This window comes from Cyclopterus lumpus, chromosome 8 (assembly GCF_009769545.1).
Source record: "Cyclopterus lumpus isolate fCycLum1 chromosome 8, fCycLum1.pri, whole genome shotgun sequence".
NCBI classification, from domain to species: Eukaryota; Metazoa; Chordata; class Actinopteri; order Perciformes; family Cyclopteridae; genus Cyclopterus; species Cyclopterus lumpus.
The window spans coordinates 357,207-373,465 of NC_046973.1; the positions used below are offsets into that span (position 1 = coordinate 357,207).

A 16,259-nucleotide genomic window follows, 5' to 3' on the forward strand; every position below is an offset into this window, starting at 1 on the left:
CAACGAAACTGATCAACGTCAATGAAACTGATCAACGTCAAAGCAACTGATCAACGTCAACGAAACTGATCAACGTCAACGAAACTGATCAACGTCAAAGCAACTGATCAACGTCAATGAAACTGATCAACGTCAACGAAACTGATCAACGTCAAAGCAACTGATCAACGTCAACGAAACTGATCAACGTCAATGAAACTGATCAACGTCAACGCAACCGATCAACGTCAACGAAACCGATCAACGTCAATGAAACCGATCAACGTCAATGAAACTGATCAACGTCAACGCAACCGATCAACGTCAATGAAACCGATCAACGTCAATGAAACTGATCAACGTCAACAAAACTGATCAACGTCAACGAAACCGATCAACGTCAATGAAACTGATCAACGTCAACGAAACCGATCAACGTCAATGCAACTGATCAACGTCAATGAAACTGATCAACGTCAATGAAACTGATCAACGTCAACAAAACTGATCAACGTCAACGAAACCGATCAACGTCAATGAAACTGATCAACGTCAACAAAACTGATCAACGTCAACGAAACCGATCAACGTCAATGAAACTGATCAACGTCAACGAAACCGATCAACGTCAATGCAACTGATCAACGTCAATGAAACTGATCAACGGCAATGAAACTGATCAACGTCAATGAAACTGATCAACGTCAACGAAACTGATCAACGTCAACGAAACTGATCAACGTCAATGAAACTGATCAACGTCAACGCAACTGATCAACGTCAAAGCAACTGATCAACGTCAATGAAACTGATCAACGTCAACGAAACTGATCAACGTCAAAGCAACTGATCAACGTCAATGAAACTGATCAACGTCAACGAAACTGATCAACGTCAACGCAACTGATCAACGTCAACGAAACTGATCAACGTCAAAGCAACTGATCAACGTCAATGAAACTGATCAACGTCAATGCAACTGATCAACTGATCAACTGATCAACGTCAATGCAACTGATCAACGTCAACGAAACTGATCAACGTCAACGAAACTAATCAACGTCAACGAAACTGATCAACGTCAACGAAACTAATCAACGTCAACGAAACCGATCAACGTCAATGCAACTGATCAACGTCAACGAAACTGATCAACGTCAACGAAACCGATCAACGTCAATGCAACTGATCAACGTCAATGCAACTGATCAACGTCAATGAAACTGATCAACGTCAACGAAACCGATCAACGTCAATGCAACTGATCAACGTTAATGAAACGGATCAACGTCAATGAAACTGATCAACGTCAATGAAACTGATCAATGAAAATTAAACTGATCAATGTCAATAAAAATGATCAATGTCAATGAAAATGAAACTGATCTGATGTCAGTGTTTCAGACCTGAAGACGGCATCCTGCTGGTCCCTGCTGCACCCTGCTGGTTCTGCTGCCCCCTGCTTCCCCCTTGCTCGTCCCTTGCTGGTCCCTGCTGCCTTCCGCTGGTCTTGCTGCCCCCTGCTTGCTCCCTGCTGCCCACTGTTGCCCGCTGTTGCCCCCTACTGGTACCTGCTGGTCTAGCTGCCCCCTGCTTGGTCGTGCTGCCCCTGCTTCCCCTGCTGGTCTTGCTGCCCCCTGCTTCCCCCTGCTGGTCCCCCAAGAGACCTCTGCAGCGTTCCTTTTATCACAGTTTCCTGCCCGACCCTGAACACATCCTGCCGGTTGTGACATCACTACATCCTGCTAACCTCATCACATCCTGCTGTGACATCACCAGACACAAGGCATGACACCCCCCCCCCCCTCTCCCTCTATAAATTATGAGTTAAATATAATATATTATATATAATTATAGATACATTAAACTATTTCTAAATATTAAAGATAATAAAAAAATACAGAAAGTGTAAACAAATGAAAACACAAATAAAATATATATTAACTAAATGAAAGTGAGTCATGGTGGCGGGGCTAGAGGTCAAAGGTCAGCAGAGGATGATAATGAGAATAAAAAGTCTTCCTGTGTGGACGCTGCTGGAAAGGACACCCTGGAGAGGCTTTTATTTTGTAAAAAGACCGCTGTGTAATCTGCCTGAACGTGACCTGTTAACAACATATACTTTATTAATATATTAATCTTTATTTATAATCTAAATATGATAATATTTAATAATCATTCTTCAGAAAACGATAAAAACACTCTGATGACCTTTTAAATCATGAATTCCGAAAAGAAACCAAAGAAAAAAGATGAAATTATAGAAACTCAACTCGACCAAGCGCCTGAAGAAAACCATGGAGTCTGACTGAAACCTGAACCAGAACTCCAGAAGCTTTGACGGGACTCTCAGGTCTTACCTGTAAAAGGGGCGGGGCAGGTGTAGGTTCAGACGGCGCTCCTGGATTCCCTTTTCCTCCGACCAGAGCCTCAAGGTCCAGGTTCAGGTCCTGGATGGACTCGTAGATGTGGTTTGAGTCTTCCTCCTTTCGTGGACCTTCCTCGCCGCTGCTGTCCTCCTCCAGCTCCTCCTTTGGCTCTATGGGGGACTCCTGGTGGTCACTGTGGAACATCGGGACTACCGGTGTTTCTACAAGGATGGGCTGGGTCTGGGATCTGAGTGTGGAGACGGGGTCTGCGGGACTGAAACTGGGAACTCGGGATTTGTCCAAGTCCATGTGAACCTGATCCTGTGAAAGGTGCTTTTTGCTAACATCATCGTCGGCCATGTTTGTAGTCCCAGTCTCTCTGGGACTCACTGGAGGGTTGCTGGGATGCCGCGATGCTGGTGTCACCAGAGACGACGAGTCATGGAAGTCCAGCGGGACCCCAAACGTAGACATGCGGTTCTCTGTCTTGCGGTATCCTTTGGAAGCATCGGGTCTGAGTCGGATCATCACCTCATCCCCCGGTTTGGTTCTGGGCTCCTCCAGAGTCTTTGGTACAGGGACAGGGACAGGGATGGGGACGGGAACAAGGGCCGTAACAGGAAGCAGCACTGGTTCAGGACCGGGCGGATCGAAGTCCAAGGGCGAAGGGAAGTCTATGGGCAGCTCCTTGACGTACTTAGCAGGGATGTAGAAGGGCTTGGAGCCGCGGTCCCTCTGAACCTGCCACCAGTGGTCGTTGGTCTTTGCCAGCAGGACGTAGCGCTCGTTGGGTTTGATGGAGACCGGCACGCCGTCCCGACCCTGGTAGTTGTAATGAAACTCCACCAGGACCAGACCCAGACCTGCAGGACCCGGACCAGACCGGAGGATCAGAGGAAATAATGAAAAGTGTTATGTTGACTACAAGTGTTAACGCTAACAACCGTAAAGACAGAACTCACCGGGGCTCAGCAGGGAGGAAGTTGTTGCCATGATGATGACCCCCCTCAGATGGAAAGGTGACTCTGAAGGTGAGGGGTCAAAGGTCACATCTGATCATCAGCCCCCTTAGAGAGAGAGTTAGCTTCATTATGTTCAGTATTTAGAGTAGCAACAGTGTGCTGATGCTAACAACTTGCTAACATAATGCTAACACAGTAGGCTAAATAGTACAATATCTACCTCTGAGAAGGAGTAGAATATAAAGGGAATACTCAATTAAGGTACCTTAAATTGTACTAAGTTAAATTCCTCCACTATTTTTGTAGTTGGATTAGTTTCAGTATTGATTCATGTGAAACTTGTTTCCGCAGAGTTAAGACTTGACAAAGAAACAGAAGAATGAGAGGAATGTTACCTCTGTCAGAACAAGTCATGCTGGAGCTAAAGCTGGGACTGAAGCTAAAGTTAAGGCTGGAGCTAAAGCTAATGTTGAAGCTAAAGCTAAGGCTGGAGCTAAAGCTGGGACTAAAGCTAAAGCTAAGGCTGGAGCTAAAGGTAATGTTGAAGCTGAAGCTAAAACTGGAGCTAAAGCTATTGTTGAAGCTAAGGCTGGAGCTAAAGCTAATTTATCTTGTCTTATATGAATCATGTTTTCAGGTTGAAATGCTGCTCTGTCGAAGTGTTTTCACAGTACACAACCATACACACAGTACACACAGTACACAACCATACACACAGTACACAACCATACACACAGTACACACAGTACACAACCATACACACAGTACACAACCATACACACAGTACACACAGTACACAACCATACACACAGTACACACAGTACACAACCATACACACAGTACACACAGTACACAACCATACACACAGTACACAACCATACACACAGTACACACAGTACACAACCATACACACAGTACACAACCATACACACAGTACACAACCATACACACAGTACACACAGTACACAGCCATACACACAGTACACAACCATACACACAGTACACACAGTACACAGCCATACACACAGTACACAACCATACACACAGTACACAACCATACACAGAGTACACACAGTACCAGCTCTTCCTTACAGTACACACAGTACACAACCATACACACAGTACACACAGTACCAGCTCTTCCTTACAGTACACACAGTACCAGCTCTTCCTTACAGTACACACAGTACACAACCATACACACAGTACACACAGTACCAGCTCTTCCTTACAGTACACACAGTACATAACCATACACACAGTACACACAGTACCAGCTCTTCCTTACAGTACACACAGTACACAACCATACACACAGTACACACAGTACCCAGCTCTTCCTTACAGTACACACAGTACACAACCATACACACAGTACCAGCTCTTACTTACAGTACACACAGTACACACAGTACCCAGCTCTTCCTTACAGTACACACAGTACCAGCTCTTCCTTACAGTACACACAGTACCAGCTCTTCCTTACAGTACACACAGTACACACAGTACCAGCTCTTCCTTACAGTACACACAGTACCAGCTCTTCCTTACAGTACACACAGTACCCAGCTCTTCCTTACAGTACACACAGTACCAGCTCTTCCTTACAGTACACACAGTACCAGCTCTTCCTTACAGTACACACAGTACACACAGTACCAGCTCTTCCTTACAGTACACACAGTACCAGCTCTTCCTTACAGTACACACAGTACCAGCTCTTCCTTACAGTACACACAGTACACACAGTACCAGCTCTTCCTTACAGTACACACAGTACACACAGTACCAGCTCTTCCTTACAGTACACACAGTACACACAGTACCAGCTCTTCCTTACAGTACACACAGTACCAGCTCTTCCTTACAGTACACACAGTACCAGCTCTTCCTTACAGTACACACAGTACCAGCTCTTCCTTACAGTACACACAGTACCAGCTCTTCCTTACAGTACACACAGTACCAGCTCTTCCTTACAGTACACAGTTAAAAGCTTCCCGGAAGTCGGCAGGTTCTTTCGTTATTTAGAGACGACACTGCAGCTCTTCTTTCCACACCGCAGACTCCGCAGGTAGAGAGGCGGGGCTTAGCGGTGACATTAACTGCTCAGGTGGAAACCTGTAGACTTTGCATCAGTGTTCACCTGCACTTTACTCTGAAGAAACCATATACACCACACACACACACACACACACACACACACACACACACACACACACACACACACACACACACACACACACACACACAGAGAACAATAGCAGGAGGCTGAGGCCAGTTCTGTTTATGGAGGGAAGTGTCTGCTCTTCCCGTCTGCTGTCAGCCACGCCCACACAACAGCATAGACTCCACCTCTCGATGACATCGCTCACTAGCGTGCGTGCATGAGTGAGTGAGTGAGTGAGTGAGTGCGTGCGTGCGTGCGTGTGTGCGCGTGCGTGCGTGTGTGTGTGTGTTTCCTGTCTTTGTAAAGGAACAAGACTGCAGAACATTCACTGTTGAACTTTTCTCTTCTTTGTATTTCATTTTACAGGATGTTAATCAATAACTAATCAATCAATGAATAATAAATACATTTTTATTTAAAAAAAAAAAAACTAATCAATCAATATGATCTGATGTCATTGCGTTTTTTAAACTATTAATCTCTTAAAACAAAAGGTTTCACATCAATCAATAGTAAAACTAATTTAACGACAACTATCGTGCAGAACTTTAACTTACAGTACATTTTAAGATACTTGTGCTTTGCTTTTGATTAGAAAATATAATCTGTAATAAACAAATGCATATAAATATATAATTATATATGTATTATTTGTATTATTGATATTATTTAATCAGTACTATTACTTTTGGTATTTGAAGTGTGTTTTGATGGTAAATATTGAGTATATTTACTTCAAGTTACTTTGAACTTTGAACTTGTGATGAAATACTTTAGACCACATGAGTAAACGAGACCATCAGAGAGTAGAGGAGAGACCAGTCCACCGTGACTCAGATAGACCCAGACTAACCAAGACTGACCCACAGAGACCCACAGTGACCCAGAGAGACCCAGACTAACCAAGACTGACCCACAGAGACTCAGAGAGACCCAGAGTAACCAAGACTGACCCACAGAGACCCAGAGAGACCCAGAGTAACCAAGACTGACCCACAGAGACCCACAATGACCCAGAGAGACCCAGACTAACCAAGACTGACCCACAGAGACCCAGAGAGACCCAGACTAACCAAGACTGACCCACAGAGACTCAGAGAGACCCAGAGTAACCAAGACTGACCCACAGAGACCCAGAGAGACCCAGAGTAACCAAGACTGACCCACAGAGACCCACAATGACCCAGAGAGACCCAGACTAACCAAGACTGACCCACAGAGACCCAGAGAGACCCAGACTAACCAAGACTGACCCACAGAGACCCAGAGAGACTGCTAAGCGTATTGCATCACTTCCTGATGCCAGCTTAGCAGCTCGCGATGTTTTCTTCTCCCGTCCCTCTTGCTCAGAGTGTCTCATGTAGAGCTATTCCTCTGCCTCCCTTAATGATAACGGTACATGCAACAAGTGTAGTTCATTTGCTGGTTGGAGGCAGTTCTAAGTGGGTTAGATGCACGGCTCCGCACCATCGAAGCTCAGACGTTAGCTACGTTAGTTAGCCCGCCCCCACCTATAGCCGGGGTGGACCAGCTAGACGTAGCTTCTGCTAGCTGTTCCCTAGCAGCCAGACGTAGCTTCTGCTATCTCTTCCCTAGCAGCTAAACATAGCTTCTGCTAGCTGTTCCCAAGCAGCTAGATGTAGCTTCTGCTAGCTGTTCCCTAGCATCCAGACGTAGCTTCTGCTAACTCTTCCCTAGCAGCTAAACGTAGTTTCTGCTAGCTGTTCCCTAGCAGCTAGACGTAGCTTCTGCTAGCTCTTCCCTAGCAGCCAGACATAGCTTCTGCCAACTCTTCCCTAGCAGGTAAACATAGCTTCTGCTAGCTGTTCCCTAGCAGCTAGACATAGCTTCTGCTAGCTCTTGCCTAGCAGCCAGACATAGCTTCTGCTAACTCTTCCCTAGCAGCCAGACATAGCTTCTGCTAACTCTTCCCTAGCAGGTAAACATAGCTTCTGCTAGCTGTTCCCTAGCAGCTAGACATAGCTTCTGCTAGCTCTTGCCAAGCAGCCAGACATAACTTCTGCTAACTCTTCCCTAGCAGCTAGACGTAGCTTCTGCTAGCTGTTCCCTAGCAGCCCCCGAGCAGCCGGATGGCTGGGTGACTGTTCCAAGGGGTTTTAAGTCTAAACAGAAGCCCACTGAGCACCACCAACCTCTTCACGTTTCAAACCAGTTTTCCCCACTCAGCGACGCACCCGCTGAGAAACCCACTCTGGTTATAGGTAGCTCCATAGTCAGAAACGTGAAGATAGGGAAGCCAGGGACCAAAGTCATATGCATCCCGGGGGCCAGAGCGGGCGACATTGAATCTTGTTTAAAACTGCTGGCTAAAGATGAGCGTAGTTACAGTAAGATTATAATACACGCCGGCGGTAATGACTCCCGACTGCGGCGGTCGGAGGTCACTAAAATTAATGTGGAATCGGTGTGTACTTATGCCAAGACAATGTCGGACACCGTAGTTTTCTCTGGCCCTCTCCCCAATCTGATCAATGATGACATGTATAGCCGCATGTCGTCATTCAACCGCTGGTTGTCCAGGTGGTGCCCAGCAAACAATGTGGGCTACATAGATAACTGGAGGACTTTCTGGGGAAAGCCTGATCTGATGAGTCCAGACGGCATTCATCCCACTTGGGATGGAGCGCGTCTCATTTCTGTGAACATGGCCAAGTTGATTAACGGACTTAATCCATGACCCAGAGTTCAGATCAGGAAGCAGAAGCAGAGTTGTAGTCTTCCACCCTTCTCTGCACTTCCATTCGAGCAGTTACCCACCCTTAACCTTAACTCTATAGAGACTGTGTCTGTCCCACGGCCACTTAAATTAATTAAATCAAAAGTAACCAGAAGAGGAGTCATACAAAATAACCTCATACAGGTTAACAACACTACTGCAACAGTGCAACAAAACAGGATAATTAAATGTGGACTCCTAAATATTAGATCTCTGTCATCTAAAGCTGTATTAGTAAATGATTTAATATCAGACAATCACATTGATTTATTGTGTCTTACTGAAACCTGGCTGAGCCATGAAGAATATGTCAGCCTAAATGAATCAACTCCTCCAAGTCATATTAATACTCACATTCCTCGAGGCACCGGCCGAGGAGGTGGAGTAGCAGCCATCTTTGACTCAAGCCTATTATAAACTCATTTGAAAGCCTTGTTCTTAGTCTTTCACATCCAACCTGGAAAACATTACAGCCAATTATATTTGTTATACTGTACCGGCCACCAGGTCCATATTCAGAATTTATATATGAATTTTCAGAGTTTTTATCAAGTTTAGTCCTTAAAACTGATAAGGTTATTATTGTAGGAGATTTTAATATTCATGTGGATATTGACAATGATTGCCTTAGTACTGCATTTATCTCATTGTTGGACTCGATTGGCTTCTGTCAGAGAGTACAGAAACCCACTCACTGCTTTGGCCACACCCTCCACCTTGTTCTTACATATGGCATTGACATTGAGCATTTGGAGGTCTTCCCACAGAACCCTCTTCTGTCAGACCATTACCTCATAACTTTTGAGTTCATACTCCCGGAGTGTACACCGTTAGTCAAAGGTTTCTACACCAGATGTCTAACTGACAGTGCTGTAGCTACATTTAAAGAAGCGATTCCTTCTGCATTTGATTCAATACGACGTCTCAATGTGACGGAGGACTCCTGTGCTAACTTTAGTCCATCCCAGATTGATCATATTGTCGATAGTGCTACAGGCTCACTGAGAATGACACTAGACTCGATCGCCCCACTGAAGAAAAGGACAGTGAGGCAAAGGAGGTTTGCTCCCTGGTAGAACCCTCAGACCCACAAACTAAAGCAAACTTCACGAAAGCTTTAAAGCATATGGCGTTCCACCAATCTGGAAGAATCACGCTTAGTTTGGAGAGATAGTCTTAAAACATATAAAAAGGCTCTCCGTAATGCCAGAGCAGCCTATTACTCATCAGTAATAGAGAAAAATAAGAACAACCCCAGGGTTCTCTTTAGCACTGTAGCCAGGCTGACAGAGAGTCACAGCTCTGTGGAGCCGTGTATTCCTATAGACCTCAGTAGTAATGACTTCATGAACTTCTTCAAGGAAAAGATTTGAACTATTAGAGGCAAGATTGATGATCTCTTGCCCTCATCTAGTGCCGATCTGTCATCAAGAGGAGTGGCCTTGGAAACGGCTGTATGCCCTGGTGTATATTTGGATAGCTTTTCTCCCATTAACCTAGACCAATTGTCCTCAACGGTTTCTACTTCTAAACCGTCTACCTGTCTCTTAGACCCCATCCCAACGAGGCTGCTTAAAGACATGTTGCCTTTAATTGGCACCTCTCTGCTGGATATTGTTAATGTGTCTTTGCTAACAGGCCATGTACCACATTCCTTCAAAGTAGCTGTAATTAAACCTCTCCTGAAGAAGACCACTCTTAATCCAGAGGTGTTGGCTAACTACAGACCGATCTCTAACCTTCCCTTCCTCTCTAAGATCCTTGAGAAAGTAGTCGATAATCAGTTGAGTGACTTTCTACATCAGAATAGTTTATTTGAGGAGTTTCAGTCAGGATTTAGAAAACACCACAGAGACAGACCTCCTAATGCATCAGATAAAGGACTCATCTCTGTACTGGTCTTGTTAGACCTTAGTGTGATAAAGGACTCATCTCTGTACTTGTCTTGTTAGACCTTAGTGCTGATAAAGGAGTCATCTCTGTACTGGTCTTGTTAGACCTTAGTGCTGATAAAGGACTCACCTCTGTACTCGTCTTGTTAGACCATAGTGCTGATAAAGGACTCATCTCTGTAGTGGTCTTGTTAGACCTTAGTGCTGGTAAAGGACTCATCTCTGTACTGGTCTTGTTAGACCTTAGTGCTGATGAAGGACTCATCTCTGTACTGGTCTTGTTAGACCTTAGTGCTGATAAAGGACTCATCTCCGTACTGGTCTTGTTAGACCTTAGTGCTGCGTTCGACACCATTGATCATGACATCCTATTACAGAGACTGGATCAGTCGATTGGCATTTCAGGTACCGCACTAAGTTGGTTTAAATCCTATTTATCAGATCGATCTCAGTTTGTATTTGTAAACGATGAAGCCTCAATGACCACCAACGTTAATCACGGAGTTCCACAAGGTTCTGTGCTTGGACCAATTTTATTTACCTTATATATGCTTCAAGCATTTTTTAAAGACATAAAAACATGGATGACCTGCAACTTCCTGATGTTAAACTCAGACAAAACTGAAGTTATTTTACTGGCCCTGAACACCTCAGAGATCAATTATCTGGTGATGTGGTTTCTGTAGATGGCATTGCTCTGGCATCCAACACTACTGTAAAGAATCTCTAGTTATCTTTGACCGAGACTTGCCCTTTAACTCCCACGTTAAGCAAATCTCAAGGATTGCATTTTTTCATCTACGTAACATTTAAAAAATCAGGCACATCTTGTCTCAAAAAGATGCAGAAAAGCTGGTTCACGCGTTTGTTACTTCCAGACTAGATTACTGCAACTCCTTATTATCAGGCTGCTCTAATAAGTCTCTTAAGTCCCTCCAGTTGATCCAGAATGCTGCAGCTCGTGTACTCACAAAAACTAAGAAAAGAGATCACATGACTCCTATATTAGCTGCTCTGCACTGGCTCCCTGTAAAATCAAGAATCACATTTAAAATTCTTCTCCTCACCTACAAAGCCTTGATTGGTGATGCACCATCATATCTTAAGGAGCTTGTAGTACCATATTGCCCCACTAGAGAGCTGCTCACTAAATGTGGGGCTACTTGTGGTTCCTAGAGTCCTAAAAAGTAGGATGGGAGCCAGAGCCTTCAGTTATCAAGCTCCTCTTTTATGGAACCAGCTTCCACTTTCAGTCCAGGAGGCAGACACAGTCACCTCATTCAAGAATAGACTTAAGACTTTCCTCTTTGATAGTGCTTATAGTTAGGGCTGAATCAGGTTTGCCCTGGTCCAGCCCCTTGATATGCTGCTATAGGCTTATAGGCTGCTGGGGGATGTTTTAGGATACACTGAGCACCTATCTCCTCTTCTCTCTCTCCTTCTGGATGAATTTACATCTCTCCATTGTACCTTATTAACTCTGCTTCCTCCCCGGAGTCGTTGTGACTTCACGTCTCATAGGGTCCATTGGACCTGGAGGTGTCTGATGCTGGTGAGCCGGCCTCCCATTGGCCCTGCTGATGCCCCGCCCCCCCTCCTCTCTACCTCCTTCTGTTTCATGGATTGGAGTTCCATTTATACATTGTCATATTCATGTAATGTGTTTATGTAACTCTGTAACTCTGTTCATCTGGTCACATGACATCTATTCATCTGTCCATCCGGGGAGAGGGATCCTCCTCTGTTGCTCTCCTGAAGGTTTCTTCCCTTTTTTCCCTGTGAAAGGTTATTTTTGGGGAGTTACCCCGGAGTAATTATAATACCCCTGATACCACGTAGTAAACATATTACCCCTGGTACACCATAGTTAACATATTACCCCTGGTACCCCATAGTAAACATAATACCCCTGGTACCCCGTAGTAAGCATATTACCCCTGGTACCCCGGAGTAAACATAATACCCCTGGTACCCCAGAGTAAACATAATACCCCTGGTACCCCATAGTAAACATATTACCCCTGGTACCCCATAGTAAACATATTACCCCTGGTACCCCAGAGTAAACATAATACCCCTGGTACCCCCGAGTAAACATATTACCCCTGGTACCCCAGAGTAAACATAATACCCCTGGTACCCCAGAGTAAACATATTACCCCTGGTACCCCAGAGTAAACATAATACCCCTGATACCACGTAGTAAACATATTACCCCTGGTACCCCAGAGTAAACATAATACCCCTGATACCACGTAGTAAACATATTACCCCTGGTACCCCATAGTAAACATATTACCCCTGGTACCCCAGAGTAAACATATTACCCCTGGTACCCCATAGTAAACATATTACCCCTGGTACCCCAGAGTAAACATAATACCCCTGATACCACGTAGTAAACATATTACCCCTGGTACCCCATAGTAAACATAATACCCCTGATACCACGTAGTAAACATATTACCCCTGGTACCCCAGAGTAAACATAATACCCCTGATACCACGTAGTAAACATATTACCCCTGGTACCCCATAGTAAACATATTACCCCTGGTACCCCATAGTAAACATATTACCCCTGGTACCCCATAGTAAACATATTACCCCTGGTACCCCAGAGTAAACATATTACCCCTGGTACCCCAGAGTAAACATAATACCCCTGGTACCCCAGAGTAAACATAATACCCCTGGTACCACATAGTAAACATAATACCCCTGGTACCCCAGAGTAAACATAATACCCCTGGTACCCCATAGTAAACATATTTACCCCTGGTACCCCAGAGTAAACATATTACCCCTGGTACCCCAGAGTAAACATATTACCCCTGGTACCCCAGAGTAAACATATTACCCCTGGTACCCCAGAGTAAACATAATACCCCTGGTACCCCAGAGTAAACATAATACCCCTGGTACCCCAGAGTAAACATAATACCCCTGGTACCCCAGAGTAAACATAATACCCCTGGTACCCCAGAGTAAACATAATACCCCTGGTACCCCAGAGTAAACATATTACCCCTGGTACCCCAGAGTAAACATAATACCCCTGGTACCCCAGAGTAAACATAATACCCCAGTTACCTATCAATAATGTAACCTGTGACTGTTCGAACTTGGCTACGCAAAGGATAAATCCTGCAGGCTACCAGCCCTTTAAGAGTCTCCATTGAAATAAACAGTCAACCCTGAGCCACACACACCTGAAGCAGGTATGATTCATGTGTGTGAGAGAGTCTGACATACTGGAATGCAGCCCCTCCCCCTCCTCCTCCTCTAGGGTTTTGTCTCGGCCACACCCTCCCCATCAGGAATGTAACGCACACACACATACACACACACACCCTCCTCTGTGATGTGTGCGAGAAAATAAACTGTCAATCATTAAACCGAGGTTGAGGGTTTGTGGCAGAAGACACTCGATCGGCCAATAAGAGGGGACGAATGATTTAAAGGAGAAGTTCACTAGAAGAGTTTTTGTTCATTGTACATCACGTGACCCAACAGCTAATCAGGGAGAGGTTTTATCAGTGAAGTGGGTTCAATCTTTACCCTCAGTGTGAGCACGGGGTGTGGTTACATACACATTACATTACATTACATTACACACACACACAAACACACAAACACGCACACACACACAAACACACACACACACAAACACACAAAGACCGTAGGTACCTTCTTAAGAACCAGCATAACCCACTCAAGGACCGCAGGATCCTTCTTAGGAACCAGCATAACACCCTCAAGGACCTCATGTACCTTTAAGCCCCACACCACCCAATTGGGTGGCTATGTACACATTATAGTTACACCTTACAATAAACATGAGCAAATATATTGATGTTATACATCAAATTGAACTTGGGCTACAAGAATCAGTAAGCCATTTCCACACAACTCAAACACTAACTGAAAGAATTATGAAAATATCATAATCATCATTTTGTCAGGAGTCAGCCCACTCAGCACGTTTCCGGAACTAGCATCCCGTAGCTCGGTGCTATCAGAAAAAGACAGAAAGCAAAGAGCAAGAGGATTTAACACAGATTCTAAACATCTTTAGATGCACCAAAGCATCTCTGAGATATGAGCCAAAGAACACAGCAATGAATCGCTTTAGTGCTTATAGTCACAAATGTTGCTTATCTTTGGCTTTTTTTTTTTTTTAAAGTCAAACTTTGCAGAGATACTGGTCCCATATTGTGATATGATCTCTGTGGTTTTTAACCTTTGCTGTGCATCCTTCAAAGAGATAATCATCCTGAAAGTGCTTTTGTTTCTAGGCGAACCTGGAAAATCAACTTTGGCTTGTCTTTCATCTTTATTTACTCTTAACCAGTAACACATATAATAATATTTACACATCTGAACAAAAGCACACATGGTTTGCCTTTATTACAACACTAACATTTTTCAAATAGCCTTTGTGGTTGTAGAGATACACCCTTTTTAGTTTGGGTATGTTATTTCGAGCAGAAACCTAGAAAATAGCTGGGGGCTTAAAAGGAACCAGCACAACCTCTAAAAGGACATCAGGAATCTTCTCAAGGACCTGCATTATCCCTTCAAGGACCTTGGGTACCTTCTTAAGAACCAGCATAACACCCTCAAGGAACTCAATAACCATCTTAATAACCAGTACAACCCCCTAAAATACCTCATTAAACAGCTTAAGAACCAGCACAACCCCCTCAAGGACCTCAGGTACTCTCTAAAGAACCAGCATAGCCCCATCCGGGACATCAGGTACCTTCTTAAGAACCAGCACAGCCCTCAAGGACAGCAGGTAACTTCTTAGGTACCAGCACAACCCATCAAGGACCTCAGGAACCTCTTTAAGATCCAGCACAACCCCTTCAATGACCTCAGGTACCTTCTTAAGAACCAGCACAGCCCTCAAGGACAGCAGGTAACTTCTTAGGTACCAGCACAACTCATCAAGGACCTCAGGAACCTCTTTAAGATCCAGCACAACCCCTTCAATGACCTCAGGTACCTTCTTAAGAACCAGCACAGCCCTCAAGGACAGCAGGTAACTTCTTTGGTACCAGCACAACCCATCAAGGTCCTCAGGAACCTCTTTAAGATCCAGCACAACCCCTTCAATGACCTCAGGTACCTTCTTAAGAACCAGCACAGCCCTCAAGGACCATGTGTCCTCGTGTCCATGTGTAGATGTGACTGTGTGTAGATGTGTCTGTGTGTAGATGTGACTGTGTGTAGATGTGTCTGTGTGTAGATGTGACTGTGTGTAGATGTGTCTGTGTGTAGATGTGTCTGTGTGTAGATGTGACTGTGTGTAGATGTGTCTGTGTGTAGATGTGACTGTGTGTAGATGTGTCTGTGTGTAGATGTGTCTGTGTGTAGATGTGTCTGTGTGTAGATGTGTCTGTGTGTCCATGTGTAGATGTGACTGTGTGTAGATGTGTCCGTGTGTAGATGTGTCTGTGTGTAGATGTGTCTGTGTGTAGATGTGTCTGTGTGTAGATGTGACTGTGTGTAGATGTGTCTGTGTGTAGATGTGTCTGTGTGTAGATGTGTCCATGTGTAGATGTGACTGTGTGTAGATGTGTCTGTGTGTAGATGTGTCTGTGTGTAGATGTGACTGTGTGTAGATGTGTCTGTGTGTAGATGTGTCTGTGTGTAGATGTGTCTGTGTGTCCTTGTGTAGATGTGTCTGTGTGTAGATGTGTCCATGTGTAGATGTGACTGTGTGTAGATGTGACTGTGTGTAGATGTGTCTGTGTGTCCTTGTGTAGATGTGTCTGTGTGTAGATGTGTCTGTGTGTAGATGTGACTGTGTGTAGATGTGTCTGTGTGTACATGTGTAGATGTGTCTGTGTGTAGATGTGTCTGTGTGTACATGTGTAGATGTGTCTGTGTGTACATGTGTCTGTGTGTAGATGTGTCTGTGTGTAGATGTGTCTGTGTGTAGATGTGTCTGTGTGTAGATGTGACTGTGTGTAGATGTGTCTGTGTGTCCTTGTGTAGATGTGTCTGTGTGTAGATGTGTCTGTGTGTCTGTGTGTAGATGTGTCTGTGTGTAGATGTGTCTGTGTGTAGATGTGTCTGTGTGTAGATGTGTCTGTGTGTAGATGTGTCCTTGTCTACATGTGTAGATGTGTCTGTGTGTAG

General features: G+C 44.5%; 1 protein-coding gene across 11 annotated transcripts in view; it reads right to left on the reverse strand.

Annotated features, from left to right (window-relative positions):
- Window positions 1-16,259, reverse strand: part of arhgap27l (Rho GTPase activating protein 27, like) — a 70,159-nt gene that overhangs the window by 51,391 nt on the left and 2,509 nt on the right. For 6 of the 11 annotated variants that reach the window (XM_034540505.1, XM_034540511.1, XM_034540504.1 and 3 more), the window contains exons 1-3: window positions 3,706-4,076; window positions 3,311-3,373; window positions 2,340-3,211 (exon numbers count right to left, since the gene is read on the reverse strand). In XM_034540505.1, coding sequence (XP_034396396.1) covers window positions 2,340-3,211; window positions 3,311-3,373; window positions 3,706-3,724 — 954 coding nt within the window. In that variant the 5' untranslated portion in view covers window positions 3,725-4,076. Of the gene's footprint in view, window positions 1-2,339; window positions 3,212-3,310; window positions 3,416-3,705; window positions 4,077-5,290; window positions 5,666-16,259 lie in introns of those variants that run through there. The other 5 variants (XM_034540510.1, XM_034540507.1, XM_034540508.1 and 2 more) reach the window with 5 other exon arrangements.